At 31.6% G+C, this 13,523-nt stretch overlaps 1 protein-coding gene across 1 annotated transcript; it reads left to right on the top strand.

The window, feature by feature from the left end:
• LOC107608284 (dof zinc finger protein DOF1.2) lies at positions 4,988-6,220 on the top strand. The gene has a single exon (XM_016310123.2). The coding sequence runs from the start codon at positions 5,212-5,214 to the stop codon at positions 6,046-6,048; it is 837 nt and encodes a 278-aa protein (XP_016165609.1). The 5' UTR covers positions 4,988-5,211; the 3' UTR covers positions 6,049-6,220.

Here is a 13,523-nt window from a genome sequence, read left to right as displayed (position 1 = left end):
TTTTATATTGATTTTTTATTGTCTTTTAAATAATTTTTTTTTTGCTTCTTCCTTAGAAGATTAACTTGCCTTGCTGTTTCTCTCTTGCAAAATGGATAAAAGAAAACGAAGGTTAATTGTAGAGTTTTTTCTACTTTTATTTTGAGTAGTTTTTATACTACTTCAACTAAAAAAGATATCAATAATTCAATCATCATGATTAAGAACTTCTGAAAAGGTAACAATAGACACATGCCCAAACTCTCTTTAGTTTTCTTGTCCATAATTATTGCATTATTTAATTTGTTTTATGATATACTACAAAGTTTATATTATAACTAGTACATAAAAAATCAATGTTGTTATATTATTAGCAGTGTGAGGAGTATTATGTTATCTTTCAATAATATATATGACTATATATCTAGTTCTAGGATAATAGTATTAAATTTAAATATGGCCATCATGCTTCATGCACCCAATGATCTAGATTTGATAGTTATATTATTTTTCACCCTCAAAAAAAAAAAAAGAGTGTGGGGATGATGTTGTGGACTTGTGGTGAATGGGGTCACGAAACAGATAAATATTTGTCTCAAGTATTTGGACACATTAGGTTTAATACTTATGAGAAAATCAAAGAGTGTGAGCAACCAAGAGTCCCCTCCTTTCAGCATTAAATTGAGGCTGGAAAATTGGAAAACAGACATTCTTATCACAACATAACTTAACATTGGAGGGCCCTTTTTTTTGTCGCTACATTTTCTGGGCTTTTAACATATTTTATGCCATCCTTCAATCACAAATATTTCGTTTATTTATCTTACAATGTAACTATAAAAGTGACTTAACTTTGATTTAATCTAGTAAATTAATAGGTATTGATTTCTTTTTTTTATTGGTTTTTAAATAATAGGCTATAATATTCTTTGAAGAATAGGTAATGATTTTTTTTCCTTTTGTGTTTAAGAATAGGTAATAATTTTTTTTTTTAGGGTGAATAGGGAATGGTTACTAGGTTTTTTTTTTTTTTTGGTATCATTTCACTAACTACATTTTTGGTAACCTCATCCCCTTATATACTATAAGCATAAAAGAGCTCCAAGGCCCTTTGAACTAAATACTCAACCTAGGCATTTACCCTACCCAACTTCCGCATTTAGCCCAAGAAATAATGGGCCTAGCCCAAATTAGATTATATAATCACCACTACCTCTTGGGCTCTTTCCACAAATCATGATCCAATGGTTATACAGTGAAGCTTAAAATAAAGAGCTTCCAATGCTCCATACCCAAAAAGGAAAGTTCTAATGTTGTGTATTCTATACATATTCTTTGGGTTGGGGCTCCGGGTTTTTCGCGGTTTGGGCCCGTATGTTGGCCTGGACCCTGACCAAAAAGAATCGTCTGGAATTCAAATAGTAGAACAGATTCTTGTATTGTTCATTTTGTTTATACCAACCTGATTGATTCTCTTTTAACTAGATAAATCCTAAGATTTTTGTTTGGCTAACCGTCGACCAGCGGAGAGATTTCGGGAAGAAATTAAGTGAGAGAACATAAGATGAGAAGACAACACATCCAACTCAAAATATAAATTAATGAGTCTTTCATCTTATAAACTCCTCTCCTTTTCTTGTTTTCTTTGATGTGGGACTAACTTCATGCACTCCTCACACTTGCAACATTAACAATTTTTAGAGTGCAAATTCTACTAAAAATGAATTTGCATGTGTAATGGAGGAAGAGGCTTATACTTCTGATAAATTTTGGAGAGGAAAAAAAAAGTATATATTTCTTTATGTATATATGTATATTAAAAAGATTGATATAAATAACATAACTGTTTAAATAATAATAAATAAAAAACAACTTGAATTGGTCTAATGATTAACTTACTAGTGATTAAGCAGATAGGAGTATCAATTATAATATTCACTTAATGCGGCTGCAGAATGAACAGATGCAACTCAACATTCTACTTTTCAATAATATGAGAATCTGATGAGTCTCAGTTGTAACTTGCCTCGGTGATAAAATATCCACTTGGTTTAATTTGTTTGGTCAAAGTTGGTCACTTAACCAATCATCTCTCTCTTTTTTAAACTACCAACTTGGTGCTTATAATATTAAAATTCAATTCTGCAACTAGGTTTCATTAGTAATTGTGATATTATTAGACTCAGGATATTATTAGTTTTCATCAGTTTTCATTAGTAATTGTAATATTATTAGTGGACTTCACATTATTATTATTATTATGAGTGTTGACTGTGTTGTTTAGATTATTGGGTCAACGATTTTTTTATTTCTCACTGTCTTGCATCCAACATACATGTTTCAGGTTAAAATCTTCTTAAGAACTTAACCACCAATATTTTTTCCTTTTTTCATTAAATGTAACTATCCTAATTTCGTTCTACTGTTGAAGCTTTTGTATTTTTCATATATTAACAAGAAGCAAACTCAAAATCTTTATTAAATTATGCAAATTTTTATACTATAACATATGATCATTTGTCCTGAAAACTTAAATTCTTAAAAAATATATATATAAATTATTATATTCCTAACACATCCTACCAAATTGGATCATATTGCAAAGATATGTCAAAATTGAATTTTTTCACCCCATACGATCTCCAAAGAATAGTTGGACCAAAAGGAAATATTGGAGGCAATAATAAACGATAGTGTGAATTTTTTTCAATCGTGAAAATTAAGGTACAATCGACTTTACGTAAAATTGATAATTGAGAGCGGTTAGATGATTTGACTGTTTGACTAAATTTTTATCTAACGGCTTTCGACTATCAACTTCACGTGAAGTGAGCTCCACCTGAGTTTCACCATTTTCAATATACATTGCTGTGTGATCTAATAATCAAGTATACAATCATGATGGCTTTATTTCTACTCGTTCTTCAATCTCTGATCATGATTTTAGGAATAAGGTCAATAGTATTAATCAACATAACTAACAGAGACCCGCAAGCATCACATGGCCCATCATCTTATAACCGATGCATGGATCAAGCCCTCTCTTTAATTAATCTCTTATTTTTATGCATTATATGCATGCACATTCCGTATATATAGATATCTGCATATGATTGCACCAACAACGTAACGGTTATTACTGCTTAATTCTACCTACCTAATAAGCTATAGCTAACTTATGAATTATGACATACATGCAAGCAATTTCATATATTGACACATTTATTATCCCAATAATATAAACTTGAATTAATTATTATTGGAAATAATGAATAATGAGGAGTTAGAGACGTGGAAGCCAGTGATCCTCTAACTACGAATACGTACGTTGGCATCTTTCGTGAAAGCAACGTTAAACCCCCACGTGATTCGAATGTTCCTTTTTGGATCGAATCCCCACACCTATGATTGCAACCCTTAGCTGCCCCCATACTCTCTCATTTAATTTATACTGTTCCTTTTCATCATCAATTCTAATTAATTACCAACTCCTTCTAACCTTAATTACGTTCAAATTGCTGTTTCTACTGTTAGGTAGTAAGGATAAAGAGTATAAAGAGTTAATCTTGCATTGAAAAAAATTAAGATGCGAAGAAGAGTTTATAAGATAAGATATTAATTAATTCGATATATTAAGATTTTGAATTTGATATAATTTTCTTTAGATGAAAATTTATGTGCAATTATTTTTATATAAAGTTGATAGTANNATAGGATATATTTTTTAATTAGTAATAATGGTCATCATCACCGGTCTTAATAAAAAGTTTTTTTAATTATTGTGGGATAAAATAATATCTGAGAAATTGAAAAGTATTATTGGAATTTGATTGAATTCTCTGAAAGTAATTTAATTATTAATGTATTTAAAATGCTGGTCAGGGTATGTATTTTTGCAATTGATATGAGTTATGAATAATTTTGAAGTGAATACAAGTTCACACTAACAATATATTAGGGGAGGGGTTGACCAAGATGAGTAATTTATAATAAAAGATTAGACATGTAAATGTGGTGATATGTGAATGGTGAATTGTGGATTAAGGATGATTATAGAATTTGAAAATGATGGAAAGATATGTGCCACGTAACCCAGTAATGCACGTGATGATGGTGCCATATGATGTGTATAACTGGTAACTGCATATGTATGTGAAGCTTCCTGCATAAACCAAATTAAAGTACCGTCCACACTAAATCCAATACACACTATTGTTTCGTACTCATACATTCTTGCCGACTTTTCATTAGAGACTCAAATCCCACCTTTAATTTCTCCTTAAAATACTAAGTATTTACTTTTTAAGGAAATGAAATCTTTTTAAAGAATGGGGTATTTAAGACCAAGACTAGTTATAATGACTTAAGTAGTTAGATATAGCTGGATCTTTGAATAATAAGGGAGAGAGGAATGGATCTTTAATTTCATACACTTTTGAATAATGGACCAACCCTTTAGATGCAATAAGATATCTCTAACGAGGAGTGTTAGACATCAGTAAATTTTATGATTTGTAGTCATTAATTAGTTATTATTAGTATTTTTAATGGTGTGAGATTTTATCTAATGATATGAAATTACTTATTTTTTTTATTGATTAAATACTGGTCAGATTTTAATAAAAGTGTTGATCTCCTAGATTTTCTCATCCAGAAATGTTTGGTAACCAAAGAAAATCAGCTAAAAACAGCCATAACTTGCCTTATTTAGCATTCATTAATTGTCGTGACGATTAATGAATGCTAAATAAGACAAGTTCTGGCTGTTTTTTTTTTTGTTTCCCTAACATTACCTAGTGTAAATCTGAATTTTATTCGAAAATCAATTATTGATTAATAAGGTGTTGCATGTATACAGAAGAATTTGAGCTCTTGACATTTATTTAAGTGAATAAATAAGCTAACTACTCTATTAATCCAAATTAATTAATAATTAACTAAATCAATTGTAAAAATTGTTATATAATAATTTAGTGGCCTCGTCTAATAGTTTTCTACTATCAAATTGGTTTGACTTAAGAAGGTAGAGCACGTGAGGCAATGATATATATAGAGACGGGGGAGGCGGCTATGAAAGTGCAGATATGATGCAGTTGCACACACCCTTCCTTAATGTTAACGATTTCTCAACCGCCCACGTTATAGTTCCTCTCGAGTCTTGGACACACAAATACATACATGCTCTCTGCTCTCTCTGCTTTCTCTCTTCTCAATTCTCAATTCATCCATTAAATGTTGCCATCAAGTGTAGATCACCATATCATGCTGCATAACCATATTCCTATGCCTATGCCACCAAGGTGGAAACCTACCATAGAGGTAGCCCCTAACTGCCCCCGCTGCGCTTCAACCAACACCAAATTCTGTTACTACAACAACTACAGCCTCTCTCAGCCTCGCTACTTCTGTAAGGCCTGCCGCCGATACTGGACTAAAGGCGGCTCCCTCCGCAACGTCCCCGTCGGCGGTGGATGCCGCAAGAACCGCCGTTCCAAGTCCGCCAGAAACCAAACGCAACACCGCCTTCAGGGAGACTACTCATCGTCATCTGCTGATGCTCATCAACCATCATCATCACGTGACATAGACATGGCGGTTGTGTTTGCCAACTTCTTGAACCAAGCTCCAATAAGTGAGGATCATGGCGGTTCGTCTTCCTCCAATAATTCTTTAAGCGGTGAGACCGAGAACGATGCAGTAGTTGTGCAGCCGAAGAAGAATGATGATTTCGGAGTTCTATGTGCTGACGTGGAACCTTCTTCGTTTGAACAAGAACTGAGTCTGATGAGTGGGATCGAGTTGGATGGGTTTGATGATGTGGTCCAACATGATGATGGTGTTGCTACATGGCAACCACCACTACCACCGCCATCAATGATGCAGATGCAGGAGATGGAATTCTCCATGGTGCCATTGATGAATGAGCATCATGATGATGATGATGAGTTATTGATGATGCCATCTTCTATGAATTTAGTAAGTGATGACGCTTCTTGGAACACTAATAATTGGAGTTCCTTTGATCTTTCCACCATGGAAGTCTTCTCCTCCTCGTCATCAATTAATTAATTAGAGTCTATAGATCTCATTTTCCGGATATATATCATGTATTCTTCTTCCTATTATTTCATAAGGACAGAGATTACTTCTAAGTTACTTATTTTGATACCAACCAAGAAGGAAATTAAAGTTCATGTAACGGACCCATATATACAATAAAGCTGTACTTTAGCTGCTGTAATAACCATATTTGATTTTTTTTTTGTCAACTATAAATAAATAAAGGGATAAGTACTATTTTCATCCTAAGGTTTAGGGTTAAAATCAAATTCGTCTTCAAAGTTATTTTGAATTTAAAATCGTTCCCAACGCTTTATTTAGCATTAAAATCGTCTTTTTGACTTTTTACGAATAAAAATATCCTCCATCACCACCACATCTTTTACTCTTAACAAATAATAATAATCAGATTCAAAAACACAATATTCAACACCAACAATAACACATTATTCAAATTCAGAAACAACAACACCCAAATCGAAAGCAAAGCAGAAGCAGAATCGGCGAGGTGCAGCGGCGAGGACGCAAAGTGGCGGCCAAGTCAGTAGCAGCGGCGGCAGTGGCAGAGCGCGACGACGAGTTCTCTTCCTGGCTTGCGTCTCCTCTCTCCCTCGTGAGCTCTGATTCCCGACGGCGACGGCGGCTCCAAGCTCATGCTAATTTTAATTTAGTCTTTAAAATTTTAATTGTCTTTATTTAGTCTCCAAATGTGAATATAACTCATGTTAGTCTTTGGGATAATTTTTTACGCACACACCTTAACAGAACATTGAAATGACACGTTGAATTCTGTAAAACATCATTTTTATTTTGACACTCAAATAGTCCAAAAAAATATCATAAGTGGTATTTATTGAAACTTTTCCTTTCAAAACAAGTGATTTGGTGTCGTTTTTGTGCTATTTGAGTGTCAAAATCAAAACGGCATTGTTTTACAAGTTCTAACATGACATTTGGTTGTCCATATCAGCGCTTCATTAACGTTTTTGTGCTGCAAAATAATTCAGGGACTAATATGAGTCACGTTACAAAGTTTGGAGACTAAAGAGGCAATTGAAATTGCAAGAACTAAATTGAGGTTCGCGTGTAAATTCAGAGATCAAATTGAATATTAATTCCACTTGCTGTCCATTTCTCTATTGTATTTAAAATTTCTAGAGTAAAATTCCACCGCAGTCCTTAACCATTTTAGGAACTCTATTTCGCCCCTTATCAATTAGAAAATGACATTGTGGACCCTAACCACTAACTACGTCAGACCTTCTGTCCCTCCGTTAATGTCTCCGTTCAGAGCTAATGGATCTTGCTTACGTAGACTGTTAAGTCAACACATGTCAAGCAACAATTTAAAGGGACAAATCGCTCCTCGATCTTCTTCTTCTTTTTTCTCCTCTCTTCCTCTTCACGAACCAGAACACCACTAGACCAACTCCCTTCTCTCCTTCTCCTCTCCATCATTTTTGGTCACCATCATCATCAACATCCACCACCATTCTCAGCATTTTCTCCTTCTCCTCTCCACCATTTTTGGCCACCATCATCATCATCCACTATCATTCTCTGTTTTCATTGCACCATTCCACTACCACGGTGATTCTTCTTCTTCTAACCGAACCAAAATCACAAAGTTATATCTCTTTTCTTACTTCTCTGTTCACTGCTGACAACTACAGTGTCACTATAGCTACCCTCTCTTTCTTTTTCTTCTCCTTATCCTTACAATTCTTTTCTTCTAGCTCGCTTCTGTCTCTATTTGGTTTTACACTAAATTCTAAATCTGCATTCCAAGCAGAAAATCTTACATTAAACAAAGACAGTGAATTTTCATGGACCAACAATTACTTGACTACAAATATTATCCATACACCAATTAAAATACTGACACACTCTATAATCACCAAATCACTCTTTCACATAAAATTTGATACTTTAAGTAGATATCTATATTCAATCATCTAAATTCAAAAAAAGACAACTCGTAAGACCATATCATAAACTAAATTCAAATATTTAAACAGATAAAATTACTCATCAATTGAAGAAGAAGAATAAGAAGAAGGAGGAGGTGGCAATAGAGATGTGCAGTGAAAACAGAGAATGGTGGTGCCGTGGATATTAGTGATGATGGTGGCCGAAAATGATGAAGAAGAGACGGAGAGAAAAGAGAGTTGGTTTGGTAGTGATCTGGTTCGTGAAGAGGAAGAGAGGAGAAAAGAGGTATGACATTGAGTTATAATTGAACAATGAAAAGAAGAAAAAAAGTAAAATGTTCTTGAGCTCTCCAAAATAATGACATTTTTGCTGATTGTACAGGAGGTGATTTATCCTTTTAAATTGTTGTTTGACATGTGTTGATTTAATGGTCTACGTAAATAAAATTCGTTAATTCTGGATAAAAATATTAATAGAGAAAGTGAAAGATCTGATAGAAATAGTGGTTAGAGACTACAATATCATTTTCTAATTAACGATAGACAAAATGAGAGTTCATGAAAGGGATAAAGATTAAAGACTGAAGTAAAATTTTTCTCAAATAATTTGAAGTTTGACATCAGAATTATGTCCATAGTTAAATCCTTACTTGTCTTTTTCTTTTCAGTCCAAAAAAAAAATAAACAGAAATGTTTAGTAATAAAAAAAATTAGTCAAAAATAGCCATAATTTGTCTTATTTAATATTTTATTAATTATTGCGATAATTAATAAATAATAAATAAGACAAGTTTTGGCTGTATCTTTTGTCTCCCTAATCCTATAACATACATTGAAAAGAAGGATATTTCCATAGTAGAATTCCTACGTGTCATCTTTCAGGTTCATTCTCATTTTCTGATATGTGTGTTTATCTATTAAAATTTCCATGCTTTCGATTATCAATATCATGACTTTTATTACATAATAACACTTGCATCAAACTATTTTCATTACACTACATTTTTCATGACTGTATCTGAATTTTTTATCCTTCTTTTCTAGTTTGCTTTATATGTACACATAACCTAAAATTTTGAAATTCAAAATCAAAATTAAAAAAGTGATTCTCTCCATTCTTTATTTTCAATTTTATCTCTTCCTCCTCTTCTTCGATTCTTCTCCTTCTTCATCTTCTTCACCTTCAGTTCCTCTTCCTTTTTCCTCCTACGTTCATTGATTCTGTTTTTGTATAATCTTCTTCTTCTTCTTCCTAATTTAAGTTGGAGGTGGAGATTATAGAGTTCATGTATGCACCAAGACAAAGTTAAGGCGGTGGATAAGGTTGTGACTGCTATGGTGGTGGATCATAATATCGCGGTGGTGTTGCAGTGGGTGTGGTTGAGTTTGTGGTGGTCATCGATGATGTGGTGATGGATACGGAGGAGGAATGAAAAGTACTGAGTCGGGCGACCACCAAGAGCACAACAGCGATATGATATTTTTATATTTTTCTTTATCTTTCTATCCAGGTTATTTCCTATATTCATCTTCATCTTCAATACGTTCCTGATGTATGTTCTTTTACATTTTATTCAAATTTTAATTCCAACTAAATCTGCATGTAATTTGAAATTAAAATTTGAATTTTAAATATGCACAACCTTATCAAGTATTCAATCCATCTCTCGGATAATCAACTTTCGATTTTCTTCTTACCATAACCATCTTTCTTTCTCTATCTTCTCTCATGTCTTTCTCTCCTAGATCTATATATCTCTCTGCATCACTTTTTTTTCTTTTATTTTTGTTCTGTCTGTCTTCTCTTTGTCAAGCGGAGAGTTCTTGATGGTATTATGGCACGGTATTTGTTGCAGGGAAGTAGAGAAAAAAAGTGAAAAGAACATTTGTCATCCCTTATATTTATTCTGAGTTTCTATCAAAATATCAATATTTTTATTTTTCACTCATCATAACCCTTATTATCATACCACTCATACATGAAACTATTTTCATTACACTTCACATCATGACCCTTATTACCATACCACTCCTACGTGAAACCATTTTCGTTACACTTCACATTTCATGACCATGTCAAGTTTTTCTTTCCTATTTTTAAACTTGCTTCACATGTATATACTTCCCTAAAATTTTAGTTTTTTTAATTTTGAATTCAAATTCAAAATTAAAAAAGGGGATCTCTCCATTCTCTGTTTTTAATTTTTTCTCTTCCTCCTCAAAATTAAAAAAGGGATTCTCTTCATTATTTTTTTCTCTTCTGTTCACTTATTCTCTTTTTCTTTAGTTCTTATTGGTCTCCTTCGTTCACTTTCTTAAGACACACCCCACTATGAGGCGGTGGCATAAAGCTTTGTAGGGGATCTGCTTCAATCACAGATTCGTAATGTTTTGCGATGACGAGTTATATATATTTCTTATTATTTGATCTAATGTATATCTTCTAATTTTGGTAATATTTGAAATATTATTGTTGTTATGGATATGCGTCTTTGTTTGGCATGTAGTTGTTCATGCAAAAAAGACAGAATCTCATTGTTGTTGTCGGGAATCTATTTTCAATTCGCCAAAATGTCTTAACCTCTTTTCCTTTTATATTCAATTTGCTTACAATATACAAAATCAAATGAGATTTCTTATGTTAATGTACGTCAAAAGGTTGGACCTTCTTTCACAACGAAACTTCGTTGGAGAGGTTCTATATCATCAGAAGTTTTTCTTATTAGGAGAAGGCGCATATTTTGTCTTCAACATGGCATAGTCAAAGAGAGCAAGGTCAAATTTGAGTCCTGTTGATGATAAAAAATCAATAAATTTAGAAGTTTTAAGTATTTAATATTTATTAGAATTTTCTCTTCCATCAAACACTATAGACCTTTTTGATTATTCATTATTCATTATGCAGTTAATTTATTTTTATTTCTCATTATTTTTTCTATTTATATATGTAATAAATATATTTATTTGACTACAGTAGTCTAATTATCATACTTATTATTTTCTTCTTTATTAATTTTTTTTTCTCAAATGCTTTATACATAGCTTTTATTGTATTCTTACATGGTATCCAAGTTCCTACTACGAAATTGATGTATTCTAATTATTAGATGACTCTATACAGTGATATAATAATTTTTTAACAGATAAAATTTTAAATTAAATCATACTCATGTAATCAAGTCAGCTTAATCACCACCAGTTTTCAAATTTCTCTTATATCATATGTAACGATAATTTATATACTACTGAAAAATCATATAATCCTCGTAATATGTTTCTACCAGATTTCTTCAATAAATATATAACTATTTGTATACATGTATCCTGTATGCCTAAACATAAAGTGAATTATTATAACCCAATGCACCCAAATCATATATCCATTAATATTGAACTTGCTATGATAACTCAAATTTTTATTCTTAAACACAATTTAACACTTTCATGTCGTATATAATTTTTGTAGTATTGATCACAATTATATATTTAGTTGTTACTTCAAAGTATTGGATTAGTTTAAGTGATTTCTCATTCACTTTACACATAAAATAGCTCAATCAATATTTTGACACTTATTTTATACTAATATATTTAATGAATTTGTACTCCTCTCGATAGTTTAACCTTTTTTGAATCATACATTTTTGTTCTTTTTTCACTATTCCATAACAGTACATAGTACCCAATTCTTTATCTACTTTACTATTCACATTATTATTTCTTTGTTTTCATATTTGGTTACATGTGTCACTTAATTCATACATTCTACTTGATTTTTTTTGTGTGTACAATACCATTACTTATAATTCCAATCATCTATCTTGATTTTCTTTCAACCAATCATCTTAATTGTATACAATGATTATCTTTATATTCTTTCTCATTATTATTGATTATTTTGTGAAAGTCACGATGGTTGTTCACATTATAAATATTATCTTTCTTCAATTTATTTTACCACGCTAAAATAATTTTTTCAGCACCCATCATCAAATTAGCTTGATTATATTTTTTTATTGTCTTTTTTTTTTTTATTTTAAACAATAACCTCATCTTTTAATTTGCTAAACGATATTAAAACTGCCAATAAAAGTTAAAATTACAGAATAAAAGTCAGAATCTTAAAAGTGTGGTCAATCTTACTAAACAATCCAATTTATTATAGAACACTCATACATATGTTAATATGTTATTATGATAAAAAATTTTCTTAATGAATAATTTTCATTAAATTTACCATACCCGTGCATCGCATGGGACAATTCACTAATATTATCCTAAATAAATAGGTTTGATACATGTACGCCTTTTTAGTCCAAAAAAAGGTGCATCACGGATTCAAATACAGAGGTTGCTAAAGAGAAAAAACAAAAATAAAGCCAAGTGGCTTACTCATATAACCTTGTCTATAGTTAATTAGTACTTGAATTTTGAGTATGCCGTTAATGTATAGATAGCTAAGCTAAACATTCCGTAAGACAGTAGACTATAGAGTATGGTCAATTTAATCACGTATTCATTTCTTTAAGTGAATCTGCCGCTTAAAGTCTTGAACCAACCATGTGGCAGTAAATGTAAAAGTATGTATAATCATAAATAAAGCGTATCTTACTTGATTGTGATTTTTGGCGTTCAATCTCACAATCTCAACTTAATCAAATGATTTCAGTAAAACTGATGAAGTGTACACTCAAATTAAACTATAAGATTTTGAAGCACAAACTTCCATGTGATGGTTGTGTGCACCACCAGCGTGAAAAACAGTCCGATCCTCCTACTAAAATCTGTCATTTTTTAAACCGCTGAGAAATCGCTGAATCGGTATATTGGACCGAACTAAAAATCAATCAATTCTTATAAGACCGAACTAAAAATCAATCAATTCTTATAAAACGACGTCGATTTAGTTGTTTTTAAAATAAATAAATAAATAAAATCTTTCATCCGCACACGAGTCCCTCACCTGGTTACCCCTTCCAAAACACCCCTCATTTGATACACACTCATTTGAAAATATTTTTTTTTATTTTTATTCTGTGGTTTGATTGTAAAAGCTGTTATATAGAAGATGTAGTGTAAAAATAAAAAAAATCTTTTATTATATATTAAAGTCCGAAACAAGGGACGGAAAATTATGAGATGTGCGTGCATTCCTCAACAATAATGTATCTATGACTATCATCTTATGGGTTTTCATGTACATGTAAACAATCAAGGAAATATGGCAAGGCTAGTAATTTTTGTGTTTTGTAATCAGCACTTAACTATTAAAAGAGAAGTGAATGATCTTCTATTATTGAATATAATCTCACATCATTAAAAACACTATTGATGGCCAGTTAATAGTGTTATAAAACACAAAAGTTGATGGTCCCCTAATACTCCTCTTCGACTTTATTAGAATATAAAAATTTACTTATTGTTTTTATGTGAAGTTAATAATTAAGAGTTATTAAATAACAATTATTTTCATCTAATGATTCATCTCAATTAACAACTCATATAAAAATAATTACATATAAATTTTCATCTAATTAAAAGCTTATTGGTACT

Source organism: Arachis ipaensis, chromosome B07, assembly GCF_000816755.2.
Source record: "Arachis ipaensis cultivar K30076 chromosome B07, Araip1.1, whole genome shotgun sequence".
NCBI classification, from domain to species: domain Eukaryota; kingdom Viridiplantae; phylum Streptophyta; class Magnoliopsida; order Fabales; family Fabaceae; genus Arachis; species Arachis ipaensis.
The sequence above is the reverse complement of the archived record's forward strand: the minus strand, read 5'-3'. Positions and strand labels throughout refer to the sequence as shown.